The sequence below is a fragment of the Ciconia boyciana genome, chromosome 1 (assembly GCF_034638445.1).
Source record: "Ciconia boyciana chromosome 1, ASM3463844v1, whole genome shotgun sequence".
Taxonomy (NCBI): domain Eukaryota; kingdom Metazoa; phylum Chordata; class Aves; order Ciconiiformes; family Ciconiidae; genus Ciconia; species Ciconia boyciana.
The window spans coordinates 185,639,592-185,656,814 of NC_132934.1; the positions used below are offsets into that span (position 1 = coordinate 185,639,592).

General features: G+C 40.9%; 1 protein-coding gene across 4 annotated transcripts in view; it reads right to left on the reverse strand.

The window, feature by feature from the left end:
* Window positions 1-17,223, reverse strand: part of ELF1 (E74 like ETS transcription factor 1) — a 93,978-nt gene that overhangs the window by 36,463 nt on the left and 40,292 nt on the right. For 3 of the 4 annotated variants that reach the window (XM_072850121.1, XM_072850122.1, XM_072850124.1), the window contains exon 2: window positions 4,631-4,940. In XM_072850121.1, the coding sequence (XP_072706222.1) occupies window positions 4,631-4,702 (72 nt within the window). In that variant the 5' untranslated portion in view covers window positions 4,703-4,940. Of the gene's footprint in view, window positions 1-4,630; window positions 4,941-5,358; window positions 5,495-17,223 lie in introns of those variants that run through there. The other variant, XM_072850123.1, reaches the window with a different exon arrangement.

A 17,223-nucleotide genomic window follows, 5' to 3' on the forward strand; every position in this document is an offset into this window, starting at 1 on the left:
GCAGTTGGCTATGATTTAATTAACAAGCATTTCATTCAGTTTTAAAAGCTACTACTACTGTATGCTGATGTATGTATGACTGTGGAGAGGTAAAAATCTCACCTCGGTACTTCTATGATATTCTTGATTTCATTGAAAGCGCCTGAATCCCAACTGAGAGCCAAGCTAAAGCTTCCTGTAGCTCTGTTGTTGTAAGACACAGGAATAACTTTGTACGCATTTAGAACTGCAGAATAGCCCGTCTTTACGATGGCTCCCTTTGATGCTAGTGTGTAATGAGAACTGGACACAGGGAAAACATTAAATTAAGGACTAGAAGGTAGTGATTCAATTAAGACAAATTAAATTACCTCTCTAATAGCAAGATCACAAAATAATTTATTTCTAATACAAAGGTGGTTCTACATGCACTAACAAAAAGGAAGAGTGCAAAGTATTCAAAAATTTAAAAAGTCACAAATTAAAGTGTCAGCAATGATTTTCAATAAATCAAGACATAAATCCATAGAAGAACAATTTGTGTATTTTTTCCTTTTGTCTACTTCTGCTGCTTCATCTTTCTCAGGCAAAATACAGTTAAAATATGACACCCTAGCTCCGCCAAATCTTTGGCTTGGCTTCAACGCATCTCCCATGTCTGCTGGACACAAAGGAGCTGAGCTCCTGCTAAAATCTTCCCAAGTCTTAGACACCAAATTCCTCACTGTAGTTTATCGACAACCCAGTCCTGTAGACTGACCTTTAACAATTCGGAGGAGTGCAAAGCCTCAGACAGGTGCTGAAGTCCATGGAAGGTCCCATGAGCAGGTCCTTGAAAGCATCAGTCATGCTCCATGACCCCCTGAAAACTCAACCCTGCCCTCCTCCAGGGCCCAAAGGCAGCAATCTTCCTTCCTGCTCTCAAATTCTTCTTGGCTGTTTGACATGCTGACAAGGTATCTCTTTTTTTCTCTGAGAATTTTCTCATCAGCTGTCACCAACTGACAGCAGATCAAAACAACATCCTGGTTGTGGAAATGGAAAATAAGGAAGGGGATTTCTTCTGCTCTGGAGGTACTGTCTTCTCATACTAGAAGTCCTCTAAGGAAGAAAACTTGTCCCAGGAATATGGTGACTAGCTTCTAACTGGTGTGGAATAAATTTTGTGCAAGTGAGTGATGGGTGGGAAGAAAGGCATGCAATAGATAGGAGCAGGGAAAAGCTACATGGGGCGGGGAGGGTGGGAAAAAAACCTCAGTGAAAAAAAATGGCTTTTTAACAGAGCAACAGAATTCAGACTTGCAATACAGCTGGCCATTTATTTAAAAAAAAAAACCAACCTAAACAAAACTAGGCAAAGGGACCTTGGTGACTAGAAAATGGGCTTTGGTTTTCTCTTGCTGAAGGTTCTTGTGCCAACAGCAGAGGCAGCCTCTTGACTTTAAAGGAGTTCCCATGGCCAGCATCTGAGAAATTACCAAGTTTCACAGAGGGATGCTGGAAGCAGATAAATGCTGCTTGCTTTCCCAGGGAGAAAACCTCATTACAGATCTCACAATCATTTCCTTAAAGTCTTCAAAAAACTGCAAGTGGATAAGGGGGGGGACTTTCTGCAGAAGCTGGAAATAGACAAAAAATGTAGGCCTTGGCCTTGACCAATGTGACTTAATGTTTCAGAAAGCCCATGTCAACATCAGGGAACATGGAAGAGCAAACCAAGGCACGAGAAGATCGTGCAGAAGTCATGGCCCAACCTAAGGACTTGGACCCCTTCTTCTGAGGAAGAGGGAAGAGAGAAACATCTCTCAGAGATACAGAAGGCGACTTCAGACACAGGTTACTGCACACGTCAGAGCCACTTGAAAGAGCACCTGTTGGCACAGAGCAGTCACGCTGCGGACCATGCTAGCAATTTAATGGTTGCGATGATTCAGTGTGTCCCTGGCACCATTTAAAACTTCCTAGTATGGATCCAGCCTCTGTGGCTGCTTTTATTCAGCTTTTTAAATTAAGAATGTCCTGATCAAATATCACATTAACTGTAAGTTAAGGAAGGACTAAATTAAAAGACATTGAGAGGAGAAGCTGCAGAAATGAAGAAAAGCAGTTTTAGGCAGCGGCACTGACTCAGCCAAAGCCTGTAGGAGCTCCTGCCCAGTTTTATGTGTGCAGTCTCTCTCTCTCAAAAAAAAAGGAAAGGGGGGAGGAGGGGGGGGGACGGGGAGGCAAACCCTCTATTTAACCAGGATCTCTGACATGTAGCAGCAGCCAGCCAGGTTATCATTAGCGTTAGTGCAAGCCACTTGTTCCCTTCTCAAAATTAGGAGGATATTTTCATCCCATTTCTTCCTCACCATACATGCACAATGTGATAAATGCACCCTCCAAGGAAAAAAAAAAACCATATCATTTTCTAAACTGAAAAGGATAAAGCTGATAAGAGAGAGCCTTTCCCGTTCACACGGGACCACATGATCGAGTCCCTCCCACTGGCGTCTGCCACTGGCTGAATGCTTACATTTGCAAATGGACTGTTCATAATTTACGGTTGTTCAACCAAGACTTAAAAAAAAAAAAAAATTAAAAAATAGCCATGAATTATGACTTCCCTGAAATACTGAGCGTAGCTGCCATCTAAACCCCGAACCTCTCCCTGCAGCTGTTCCGTGTCCTGACAGCTCTTGGCACAACAGGGCTCCAGGCAAAGCTTTGACAAGAAGAAAAGTACCAAAGTTCTTGCAATGGCAGCTTTTGGGGGCATCGCAAAAATAATCATCCAAAGATCAGTTAAATGGCACCTGCGTATAAATATGTCACTTTTTGTATACTGATGAAGCTCAAAAAATGCTTTTGACCAACACAGAGCACTTCCAGAACTAAAATTTTTGCAAAGTACACAAATCATGTTATCCATCCCTAAATACAACTAATCTGTCCAGAATTTTAAAACTTCAGGAGTGGCAATAGCAATAGCTCCTACGTTGTAAGAAGCAGATTAACCAGATATAAACAAGCAATCTTTTTGGGTTGTACTATAAATCCTTGTCCGAGCTAAATCTTGCTCCAGCTTCCCAGATCTTTCCCTATGCAGGGCTCCTTTTCTACAACTGAGTATTTAAGATCTACCTTCGTGCAGCCAGCTAGCTGGCTACCTGCATCTTTGATATCTGAACTAAGGTAACCCAGTGATTTAAGAGGAGGTTGCACCCGCTGTTTGCAGCGATGGACCTTCTGCTACGCACTCTCTCTCTTTGGCCTTTCACATCTTTGATTTCATCACCTTTAGGGTATGCTACAGGATGCCTTCTTTCCTTAGGCTTCATCTGGAGTAGGATTTACTGGGGTTATGAGATAAATGCCAAGGTTGAGTTTGTTCTGGAGCTGGAGAAAGCTCTGTTTAGGGAGGTTTTACTGCCCTGTTGAGTGCTCTTTAGTATTTTTCAAGTTTTTCAGGTGAGGCAGAACACATAGCCAAACTGAACAAAACCACATTTGCTTGCACTACCCCTTCCAGAAACCACACTGAAGCAGCCCTCCCCATCTCAATTCTCCCCTCTCCCATTGGCTTGTGAAGCAAAGCCAGCAACGAACAACGAACAGAGGTAATAAATAAGGCTCGTTTTCGACTATGTTTGTGCAATTCCCATATCTAAATCCCCAGGCTACCACAAGCTCTGGAAAAATACAGGGAAGGAAGTTGCATTACTAGTTCCACCCAAAACTGAGTTAGCACTTTAGACAGACAACACTCAGTTCATTGAAATGATCACATGACTCTGACAGCAGAAACAGGACACTGACCCAGCCAGATATTAGGCCATCCAGAAAACCCAGAGACAAGATTATAAAGCCAAAAGTATTTTTGAAAGAGAGGAGGATAAATGCTTTTCACATTCACAAAAAGAGGAACAGTATGTCGTGGCACATCTCAGCCTTTTAAGAACTGTCTCTCCACAGTACCCAGACACCTAATTTCTTGTTAATAAATGCAAAACCCTACTATTAATCACCATAGAGAGGAGCTGCCTGATTTTTACAATAGGAAACCTTCACTGAAGCCTCAGGACTCACAGGATGTGGTTTAGATAATCAACACCTAACTGAGAGCCTCCTCAGATAGAAACAGACATATTTTCTCTGCAGTGTGAAAGAAACCAATTTAAATCACTTTGAAGCTTATTTCTGAATAGCCGGCATACAGTAACACAATTTAGAAACCAATCTGTAAAAAGCAGTGAGCAGGTAGCTACTGTTCCTTCTAGTCATCTGTAGTGTGACCGTTACGTTTATTCAGAATTTTATCCTAGCACACCAGGAAAGCTAAAACTACTGTCAAATACCAGAATTTGGGGAATTCTGCATCACAAATGGATGGATTCTACTGGCACAAATCAGCGACAGAGGAAAAACATTTTCAGAGGAGGATGTCTCTGCAATACTGCAGAAGTTGTAACATTTCAACCAATTTCTGTTCTGCCCATGCAAGTTACAGGAAGCAACAGGAAGCTTTTGAAACAGCACAAAGATCTACTGCAACAATAATGACCTCAATTTTTGCTTTTTTGTGTTTTACAGCGCATTTTTTCCTCATGTTTTCACAATATTCCTAGCACCAACTTGCATGAATATGGTTTCTTACACCGTCCCATACCTGCTGCTCATCCTCCATGACGTTGCTGGCAAATTCAAACACAAGCTCATTCTGCTGTACAACTGCTGCCATAATAACGCATTCCCAGGTCTCAGCTCCACATACGAAGAAAAATGTTCTCGAATGTGAAAGAATGGAGACAGTCACCGAAGTCCAGCTGGGCAGAAAGGCAGGATCACAAAATGAATCAAGTATCAGTGTTCGTATTTCTTAGATCATCGGTGTTCCTGGGTTCTTCTCTTCTCAAAGGGAAACAAACCAAGGGAAATCCTTTCCTGAGTTGTTCTTCCCACCTTGATAGCCTTTACCACTGTGGAAGGAAAAAATTAAAAAAGTAATTAATAAATGATTGCTTTAGCTATGTGAAATAGTAGCAGTCACAATAAAGCTTGTTCCGAACTATAACTGTTCTATCTAACTCCAAGGAAGCCAGACAACTTTGTATCTTCAGAGATGTTACTTCTACTGATTAATACATGTGAATTTTCATTCCCTTAAAAATAAAACTGTTTCAGGAAGTAAGACATCAGTTTCAAAGTGTTGCATATTAAAAGCAAGAGACTAAGAAAAAGTTACGAAAGCTAACAAAAAGAAAATCCATCTTTTCATTTGATTCATATATGCAGTTTTCACATTCATTAGTAATTCTCATCTTTAAAGTATATTCAAAGTAAAAATACAAAACCCAGACTGATCTACTCAGCTGTAGGATATCTCAAGTATATCACCTTTCTTCTTCACACACAGTTCAAATTTAGCAAAGTTGTTATTTTGCAAGTAAAATACTCTAGATCTTGATTCCCACAGCATCAAACAGATGAAACCAGTAAATAAATTATTTGTACAATCCAGAGAGTCCCCGAGTTCCTACACGAAGTAAATCTTCAGCTTCTTGTTGAAAATGCACTGTAAATGTATCCTTATCTCTACCACAGGCTCGCAAGCAGCCGGAAGGAAACAGCACTGACCACGTCATGGCAAATTAGAACAGGCAAAAAAACTGCACAGCACAATAGCAAAGGAAAAAAAAAAAATCCCAAACTACGGAATGTAAACAGCTTCGCTGGAGGGATGCGTGCTTACAGCTCTCACATTTTCATTTACTCCTCAGCGCCAAAGGTAAACATGGTTAACATGAGCTTACAAAGAGTTGTGCTGTATCACTTCTGGGGAAAAAGGTGAGCACAAAATGTAATATTTTTATACAACTAAGGTGACCAATACATTAATTTAAAAAAGTCTACCGTTTCAAAAGAATAACAGAAACGGGTGTCTAAAATTAGGAACCTAAGGGAGTATGTTGGTGCCTAGGAATTTAAATCCATATCTTTTTAAGGAAGCAAAATGTGTTGTGCCTAGCATTTTGATCAAAATTCTTTAAACTGCCTTTGATTAAGGGCTACTGTGACAGAAGAGTAAGGGGCAGAGGTCTAACACATACCCATCCAGACTGAGACCCCCAGGAAAGCCTCTGGGCAACTTCAGTGCCATTGGCGAGGATTAACATCTGCCTTGGTACAGGAAGTTTAACTTCGCCTTGTTTTTGCAGTAGGCTGTAAGTCAAAAAAATGAAGGGCATCTTCCTCTCCCCAATGCCAAGCAATTTAATTAGGGAGGATCATGTCACAGGCTCATACTCCCTCACTCTAGGAAATGCAACAGCTGTTTTTCCCATATAGATTGTGGTATTCCCAAATTCCTAAGTAGTGATGGCAGAACATTCAAGCATTTAAGTCACTAGATCCTTCTAAGCAATCAGGAAACCCAAGATTATGCAAACAGGAGAACCTCCCCAACTTCCAAAGCGTGCTTTAATTAGCTGTTAAAGGGTTCCTAAGAGTAGCCACAACCCTAACTAGAGAAAATTTGCATTAATGAGAGCTACATGCATGCACAGAGAAGGATGTGCTTTGGGCACCACGACTGTTCAACCTCAGCCCTTGCCATTTTGCAGGATGACTTGAGTAGTTAACAAGGCTTTCTCCACACTTCAGCAGGGCTATGGCACTGCAAGCATTACATGCAACCAGATAATCTTGGCTAACTTCCCCTAAATGTAACTATTTGGCCTCTTCTTTTAGAAGATAAGAATGCCATTAAGAAGTTACACACACACACCAGCACACTGGGACTAAGACCAACTTGTCCCATCCCAGACTCCTATCATCCTGTCTGCCAGCCTGAAAATAAAGTATATAGCCATATAATATATAGTCTAATATTTAATACAGACAGTGACTGAAGTGGGTCAATCTATGTCAATAGGGACATACCAGCTCTTTCAGAAGACAAGACAGGTATGGAAATTTATTTAAGTACAACTTCTATTTTGGTTACTGCCTTGAAATAAATTGTAACTCTCCAATAAGATGAAATAATAATATTTTAAGTCACTTCCACTAGTAATTTCACGCCAAAGGATCAACGGGCAAATACGAGAACCTCCTCAGCTTCCAAATGGAGACTTATTTTAAAATGGGGGTTAAGCTAATTGTCCAGGGACAATCAGAGCTGGAATACAGCAAGGGCTTATAATCATCTCCGTTACACTAATTGAAGCCACATGTATGAACAAAGAGTACAAGTTCTTAAGGTCCAGTAACTTTCTAAGGTCAGTAACAATTAACAGCGTCAATGTAAAATCAGGATAAATGAAGTGCTGGAGACGCAGGCTACCGAGTAAGCTCATGAAGTATAAGGAAAACTGGAGGTACAGCCACCATAAGACAGATTTTAAAAGTTCCCTGCGTGCATTGGGAACTGGCATATTCTTCCATTAGTGCCAGGTCATTCATTATTCTGTAAAACATTAATATTTTACAGCAGATACTACAATACCAAGATGCACACTAAATGCATAAGATCCAAAAGCTGTGGCAGCAAACTTACTAAAAGCCATAAAGAAATCTTTTCTTACTTGTTATTTTAAAAAAACAAAAAACAACAAAACCCTCAATGCAAAACTGATCATCGTGATTTAGTATCATTTAAGAGACTGCAGCAGCATAATGCATTTACTCCCAAAGGGATCCACGCAAATGCTACTTAGAACAGTCACACTTTATGGTAACATGAAGTTCCTAATCATCTGATACAGTTGCAGGAACAGACATTCAAAAGCTGGTTTACCAATTTTGCACCACGGTGATGCAGTGATGTAAGAGTATATAGCAGACTGTTCCTTCCCCCCTATATCCCCTCCCCAAAACCACCAAGGAATCTATAAATAAAGTCAAATGATACCTTCTTCTTATAAGAAAAGAAACATCTAATCACAACATTACGACCAAAGTCAAAGTCAAGTGAGTGAACAGGCTTTAGTGAGCTTTTATATCTAACCTTATAAAGGTTAGGCACTCAAATGATTATTATTTACAGGAAATTTTTCATTACTTCTTTAGCAGTATGCAGTAATAGCAAATGATCTCTTGGGCAATAACAGCATGGCAAAATAATGCAAAAGTACTTTCCTTTAACCCATATCACTTTCTCTGGCATATAGAAAACAAGAGCAGCTTTTCACAGAAACCAGCACAATTCTAAACCAGCTATATTTTCCTCCACATGTATTTTTATAAACTGTGCTTTCATTATTCCAAGTATCACAGGATCCTGCTGTCTATAGGGTAACACAAACATGACTATTGTTTTTGCTATATAATGCCACTTATCTCCTCGCCTGATTTTACATACATCTGTGAGTAGAAAATAAGTTATTTGCAAACAGCATAAAATGCGTAAATTGTATTCACATGCACAATAAGCTTGACTACATACAAACAGTCCTAGGAGAAAGGGAACCCCGTATATATTACCATAAAATGTACATCAAATTTTCAGAACTACAGAATAAGTAAGGTTTTGCTTTCATTTTTACTAATTGTTGTAGAAACATATTATAAAAAGCAATATTAAGACACAGCAATATAAATAGACGTCTTAATTTTGCTTAATCCTTGAAACTGAACATACAAATAAATTATTTCAATCCCTCTGGAAATTCCCCTGCTCTACTGATTTCAACATCTAGAAACAACCTCCTCAATCAGTCTGTCAAAAAGCACATTCAGCCAATTTCACCCTTAGTACACTGCTACTCTGGTGTCCCAGAAGATACGTTGTAGGACTCCTTCCAGCTAGACATCACAACTTTTTTCCCCACCATTCTTCACCATGTATACCCTGCACTGAATCCTAGCCCTATTAAGCCAGTTCAACAAAGCTTGTAGGAAATACCTAGAGAATCAACGTTTTTGGTCCCAACAGTGAAGTTGCAATACTGCAACTAGGAAGTAACAAATCCACAATTTCTCCTTCAACTCCTGAGAACATGAGCTGGTATAGCCCACACAGCCTCAGCATTCAAGCACTGTAATGCAGAACACTGAAATAACACAGCAGCACCACACTGCAGCAGGCATCAAAATGCCAGGCACAAACCCAAAAATTCGCTCGAGGAGCTCAGCTATAAACTTGGAAGGCTCAAGTCTTGGTACTGAGAGCACCCCAGCTGAGCTGAAAGATGCCTCCAGCAAGCTACTGGATCCAGTCCCATTTAGGGTTACTAAAGACGGCTGCAATCATCCTGCACTGCCTTTTTTGTGAAATTAGTGAAGATCATTCATACATCTAAAATTAAGAACCAGCTTAGCTGCTTTAAGATTCAAACGCAGATCTGAATCCCGAGTTACTGCTGAAACAGCTCAACTCATTTAGCACAGGGACAAACGACTTGCAATTGAAATTTCCCATTGATTTTCTATGACAGTCTGCAGCATTAGCTCTAGCCTAGAAGTGTCAAAGCTGTGACTTAACAGAAATGCAAAGCTGAACCCCCTTCTCAACACCATCTTGGATGGGGAGTGAATGAGAGGAAAAGGGAAGAATAAAGACATCACCTGGAAATTTTGGACTGAAGGACTGAAAACCATCCCGGGTGAGGCCAGACAAACACATGGATGGTAACCACACCATCTCACTCAAGTCTCTAACTCCTGTCTACCACTAAGGGTAAGGATGGATCAAGCCAGAATCAGTCCACCCTCTGCAGAGTCACATCTTTTTAAGATACTGTACAAGTAATACATCGTAGAGTCTGGTTTTCTTAAAAAGGGGGGGAAACCTGAATGATATTACCATTCTTGTAACGCAGAAATCCCAAACCCATGATGATCTTTATGTATGGTCCACACTAAGCATAAATGCTAACAATATAGTATACCGTGGCATTCTTCATGGATTGATTATTCCTGTTCAGTAACATTAAGAAACTGCACAGAACAGGGGCTCTGAACCACACGCTTAGACGCAGGGCATCTGAAACCAGCAAAGTGACAAGCAAGAAGAACAAGTTCATATGCGTTACTTGGCACAAGAAGTTTATGAAGGCTCAGTATTTCAACTGCTCACACAAATTAAAGGAGATAGGAAAACAACATGGGAAGGGGTATCGCCGAGGAGGGAAAGAAACAACGTAAGGAACAGCCTAAAATCTTCTGAAAGCATCCATGTTGCCTAGGGGAAACTGTGCAAAAAGCAGCTGACATAATAAAAGTCAACAGAGTGACCTTTGCTGAGCTTTCGTTAAGGACAAAGAAATCATCGGTATCAATAAATCCCTGTTTTGCAGCCAGGCTGGAAACCAGCCTATGTCACCACGGGCTCTCAGTACACATACAGCAAGGAGGACAGAGAGTAAGAGGGTTCAACTGTTAAATATAAACAAGCATTTAAAAAAAAAAAAAAAAAAAAAAGGGAATGGGCACACAATTCAGTCCATACAAAAGAAATTAAATGAACCCTCCCTTCCCTAAATCTCACATAAAAGCACGTTTACTCCAAAGAGAGCAGAAAGCACAAACGCAAGCAACAAGCTCTTCTTTGCCGTCTCCAAAAAAAAAAAAAAAAAAAATCACATTTTCATCTTTTCTTTTTTTTGGCAACTACTTCTTTTAGCCTGAAAATTTAATATAAGGCAAGATTCCTTTCCAGACTATTAACACTAACAGCTCCAGCACTGTTTACAGACTCCCCCCACCCCTGAAAACCTTCCTATCTCCCATGTTCCCTGGTACTTTTAAAGTCCCTTTTATTTAGCACATTTATATAACACAGCTGTTGTACACAAACCCAGCAACCCGGCAGAGTGCTGCTGGGAAATCTGAAGAAAATTACAGTGTGGTTGAGGCTTTTTTCCCTCTGTATCCTCTTCTGCCAGCATGCTCAATGTGTAAAGGTAGCCCCAAATCACCGTAGGTGTGTAGATGTAGAGCACTGTAAATAATTGATTTATGCTGCAGCAACAAAAGATCAGACTACGACCGAAAGGCCAGTCCTAAACAGCAAGCTAAAAGATATTGAGGCAAGGAAGGCTCTCCTCAACTCTACTACTGAAGCTCTTGAGCTCTGAAAAAAAATATTTGAACATCTGCTAAGATAAAGAGCAAGCCTCCCTAATCTGATCAGGCAAGAGAAAGGCCACACTGGGTTTTAGTCACCTCTTCGCAAAGTGTTTGCTCTTGCAAAGTGGAGCCAACTCAACAGGAGAAGTTAGCTGTAACTTGCCTTAAAGCAAGGGAGCAAGGATACTTCAGGGGGAAGCAAGGGTCCAAATCCTCTCCCCCCATTCCCCTGAGAAGGAAATAACTGAATCTTGCATTTCCATAGGTAGGGTGCATGGCGTAAGAAGAAGAGGTTAGGGACATGGGACATCACAACACCAGCCCTCCCTTCCTCCCCAAATCGTGTCAGAGATTGGGCCGCCTTCCCTCCCCGCCTGCCCATCCCCTCCCCCCCCCCAGCTGCTTAGTGGATTCAAACACCAATTTGCAGCTGCCCAAATTGCACTTTTTGGCACATTAGACACATAAAAGAGAAGATGAGGGTAAATTTTCAGAAGTGGTTATGTGACCTAGCAGCCTTGGCTATCCGTAGGGCTTTGAAACTTTTCAGATTCAATTTGGGTTACTAAAGCCTCGGCTCACAGATAGCGGCATTACTTCAACTACAGTTAGATAAAAGCCATGTAATGTTGCTTCACTGCATAGCACCTAGTCCACATGCCTGCATGGGTGCATGCACACACATATCAGCTGCAGTTACATAAACGCACTTTATCCCCATTTTTGTGTGTGTATGTGCACATACACACACCTATGTATACAGCACAATAAATACATGAAATGTGTGCCCTTCTGCTGACTTGACTTTTTACTTTTGGTGTAGCTGTTTTGGCTACCGAAGGAGCAAAAACCCCACAACCTCCCACATCCCTATACAACAAAGGGCTATGCAGAAGCGCTCCTTCTCTGCTTCCAGTTCAGTCACCTCCACCCCATTGCTGCTCATCACCACCCCAGTACTGCTGGGAGAATATTTAGCTTGATCTTCCCCTCATCCACTGAAGGCCAAACAAACAAGATTAACTGGACCCCCCCAAAAAAGGACAGTGTCCCCCAGGCAGTGCACAGGGAGCTCGCACAGTCTGCCAAGCCTGTGAGAACTCAGCAGTCGGTCTACCAGCCTGGGGAACAGAGCAGCACTAACATTTCGGTCTTGCAAAGATAACATCTGTGCATAGTTACTGTCAAAAAGGGGAGAAGCCCCTTTGTCAGGCCTTCACCACCTGAAAAACACTGGCCACAAGCACACTGTCACACCCAGCTTCCTGGTGACCGACAGCGTGACTGCCGGTCTTTCTAAGAACTTCTCTGCGATGGGCTATCTAAAGGTCTCTTATCCTAACAACCATGAGGTTTTGTTATGAAGAACATTTCTGAAAGCGTGACCTTATTTAGCAATATAATATGGATCCAAGGACCAGCTTAAAACAGTAACATTCATAGCAAAGACCTGCTTCTCTTTTTGCTACTACATAATGATACACGTGCATGCTAATCTCCAGCAAACGCAGAGGCTGGGGAGCGTGGTTTGTTGGTCCAAAACTCTTGAGAATCACTAACTTGGTCTGTGCTTTGATTCTGCCTTTGTAGGTAATTCATCAATATTGGTAAAGAGAAGGAAAAAATCAGGTGCTCATATTTCCCAGTTGATAAAATGAGAACAAGGAGACATTCAATTAAGATGAGAAGCAACTAGTTTTGAAAGGATGAAAGGAAAGCAATTAAAAATGCATCAGCCTAGATGTACTTGCTCAAACTCCTTGCTACAGACATGACAGAAGTCAAAAGCTTAGGAAAACTATAAAATGTTTTAAAAACAGCTTGATGTAATTAGACCAAATCAGCCTCATTACATAAGGACTTCGTTTTAAATAGAATGGAAAAGACCTGTCATAACACAAGACAAACCTCCAGTAATAGAGATTGCAACCACACATTGCTACAGGCAGGATTTTGCTGTAATTTTTTCCTTTAACTGCTCACTTCTGGACTCATGTATTCTCCACCAGAAAAATAATATATTAATCACTCCAAAACCAGAATAGATGGACTACAAGTTTGATATGACACTGCAAGTGTCTGCATAGTCTAGCTCATCAAGAGGTAAGTGATACTAATTATGGAGAGAAAGGAAAACAAAAGATCTCTCATGACTTCCTCTCCTACAACACTCAGTATACACTATTTTATCCAATAGTAAATTTGCAGAGACAGGATTGGTTTTATGTGTTGTCATAAGACAACCAAATTACCAGCATTAATAAATAGTGTTAGTATCAAAGATATCTTACTATTTTTTATATTGCACAAAATCTTAAAAAGCTGGTTAAAAAAGATACCAAGAAAACTATAAATTGATCAAATCCCAAATCTGGTTCAGAAATTTCTGTAAACCAAATTAATTATTCCAGTGACACAGAATAAATGTTTTAAAAGACACCCTCAAGCAGTTTCTGGCATTTAATAGCACATTTTAAGCATTAAGACCACGATCCTATAAGCAACTATAACAAGAGAGCTGCAGGTAAGTCAAATCTCACTGATTTCAAAGGGAAAGGGTCTCAGTACACAGACAGCTGAAGGGCTAAGCTCCAAGACAGCTAAAAGAGGATGTGAGGAAACTTGTAAAAGAGGGTAGAGGTGGGAAGAACTGCTTGACCCCAAGAGGTTTTGCTCTTTTGATTAACACATACACACAAGAGAATGAAGAGGTGGCAGTGGGAAGAAGAAAGATCAGGGGAAACTAAATATAATTGCTTTGGCTAGATGCCAAACTTCATAAATTACCAGTTGCCAGTCTGTACCCCATACTGATATAAAACTGTCAGCCGTTCTCTAAAAATTACTTTGCCCACAAATTAGTAACTCAATCATTATTTTTAAATCACCTGCAGGTAGAAGTTAAGTTTACCAAAGAAAAATCTGCTGACCCAGAATGTAGACTTTTTTTTTTTAAAAAACTTGAATATAAATGCACACAAAATATATACATTAAAGGGGGAAACTGAAAAAAAGGCCAGTGGAGATCAGGTTCAAGTCAAAAGTTTCTTATTCCAGGCGACCTTTTCCAGCCAAGCGTCAGTAATTCTAGATCAGGGAGTTAAACTCCCACAGGACTTTTTCAGCATTCTGCAGAAGATGCTACAGGACCAAGCTCAGTAAAAATCCCCGTTACAACTTCTGCAACACAGATTTTTAGCATTCTGTGGCTTTCCTTTTGCAATTAATTTATTTTTAAACTTTTTCAACTGGACTGTCAAGCACAATGAACAAAACATTTAAATAAGTTCAGAATTACTCTCTGTTGTAGCCATAGAAATACTGTGTGATTTGCATTTCTATGTTTGAGTATTTCAGCGGTTTCAGAAATCTGAATTTGATTTAATTGATGTGCACCAACTAGAAAGGGACACCAACTAATCTACCCAGAACCTGCTGAAGCCTCCCCTTTCCCAAATACACAGAGACAGACTACAGGCCTCAGTTTGGTACTTTACTCCTGCCAGTGATGTATATGTTCATGGCTGCATTCAGCAACTCTGCCAGGTTGAGAAACGTAAAGGGTCTTACCTTTGCAGTGTCTTTAAAGAATCTGTATGAACATAGAGCAGATTAGGCAATGCTTCTGTCGTTTGCCTCTCATTTGCTGTCAGCTGTCAGCAATATGAACAGTCAAAAGCCTCTGGAGCAGGCTGGTATTAGTCAGCTAGACTTGAATTTCCAGTTCTTTTACATTGCTGTCTATTTTCCTTCATTAAGTTAGCCTGTCCTACCCTGGTATCAGATTACACGGAGCCAACATCTATAGCACCTTGCAAAACAGTCGAACATATCACATACCTAAGTCTGCCTATACCTGTTGCCCTCAATGTTTAACCCTTGCTACCAACAGGAAAAACTTCTCTTCTAGAATATCACCTAAAAACGTTTGCAGCAGAGGAGTCGTTTTCCCTTCTTACCTGACAGCTACAGGATGGCATGAGATTTCTTTTTATAAACTGGAGGACACAGGCAGGCCACGTAGAGAACAGCGGCTCCGAGATGCCCGCAGGAACAAACCCAGAGACCCAGCAGCAGAGAGACTTCTACCTCCAACGAGAACCATGGCCTGGAAGAACTTGCTGCTCATTTTAGCAGGTCTCAGAAACCCCAAACAGCTCATTCTGGGTTCAAGATCATCGAACTACACTAATTCCTCACCTCCCTTCAGACCCTGCTGCTAGAGCGGGAGGCAGGCAGGCGCATTTTCAGCACGTGACTGGCGCGGCACGAGCGGATGGCATTTCCAGCCCACGGCTCTCTCAGCGCCGCCGGCTTCCCTCTGCCCGGCCAGGACGCGGTGCTGCCCGGGCTTGGCTCTTGCACCTTCTCCTTGACGGCTTTTAGCCCGCCCTCCCTTTCTGGAGGGTATGCTGCTAATCCTATGTCCACAGTCTAGGGTCTGTGGGGTCTGCAGTCTAGACAGCAGCGAGTTAAACTGTACAATGCTGAAAAAAAAGCAGCAGCGATTTCTCTCTTTATGCAAGACGCGTGGCCATCCCTGTGAACATCAGCTGTGATGGTGATGCTTCAAAGGACTACACAAGGTGTTTTGTGTTCTTGCATGATAGGCACCTTAGCTTTCCTACACACGCATCATACACTTTGGAATTAAACAGAGTTTTAACAAATAAATATGTATATTCTTACAACTCACCCAGGGCTGTTCAGGCAGCCTCCTTCTTGGGACAAGTGGTCCATTTTGCTAAAGCTGAGAGTATAAGGTAGTACCCACACCATTACACTCATACAAGTGAGCTAACTCGGAGAGCACGGATGAAACATACAAGAAGAGTTTTATTTGCACACTGCTTTAACCTAAATCTTTACTTAAGTAACTTTTTAACCCTTCAGACAAGAATCACAGACCCAATCAAAGCAAAGCAAAAAATGAATGGCTAAGAGGGCCTGTGTTGAGAAACAGTACAGCCCATATCACAAAGCACTGCAACTAACACTTATCTATAAGCTGCTTTCTTAACACAGCATTAAACAAGCATTTTGGTCTTTGAGAGATTCTAGCTCTGGATTTAGAACAGCACTTACATTTAAATTTAAGTTACCATTGTGGTTAACAATGACATGTGGGTAAAATATAGATAGAAACATCAGATTTTCAGTCTGTCTTATTTATAAAGCTTATCAGTTAAAACACATTTTTGCAAACCATGCCTGAAGCTTTTTAATCTATTTGTCACAACGATCGTCATTTAACTTTACCCACAAATATAAGAAATTAAGTACTCAGTCACGCATTTCCAATGGTTATACCTCAGGAATTCATCAGTGAGGTTTTTCACACCAGGCAAGAAGAGGTGACCTGTTTTCTCCCGTCTGTCATCAGACACAGCACAGCGCCCATACGGTACCCCAACACACACCCTCCTTATACATCCCCAAGGGTCCATTTTGTCACCCATTCAGCCACGACCATCGAGATTACTTCTTCTTATATGTTCTTTCTGAAATAGTCTGATGAGTGAACTTGGACAAATAGTACTGTGAACTTTTTGTTTTTAAGGGCTTAGACAGTCCAGTACTATTACTAACACAGCCAGGGAGTTATTTATGAGGTTGGGACAGGATAGACATCTCCATCAGCAAATCTCTCAGAAAAATTAAGACAAATCTCCTACTTCGTCAAAATCACAGAGCTGATGTTTGCACTAAGCTTTCATACAGATTCAAAAAAAAACCCCAAAAAGCAACAAAAAAGCCCAACCCAAGAGAGAGTGACAACGCCTCCTAACATTTCACAAGCAGAAATACTTGATTCAAAAAAGCCTGTAGAAACAGGAATGAAAGGTAATATAAGAAGAGGTGCAAAATACCAAACTGTACCTACAGTCAGGCAAATTGATAAGGAACAGTTGCAGACAGGGAAGTCAGAGATGTCAGTCAGACTTCATGAACACCCTCCTACTAACCTCCACACTGACAGGTCTAGGTTTTTGGTTTTTTCACTGTTTGTCTTTCTAATGTAACTGTCTGTTTTTTTTAGCATGAGTGCATTCAACTTTATTTTTGGCTTGATCAGGTTCTTTACTGTAGCTCAGACAGCGTTCATGTAAGAACTCCTCACACAGGCCATGACAGACATGTTCTCTTAAATGGGGCACCAAAACAAAGTCCACACCTTCAAGATAGTCTCCC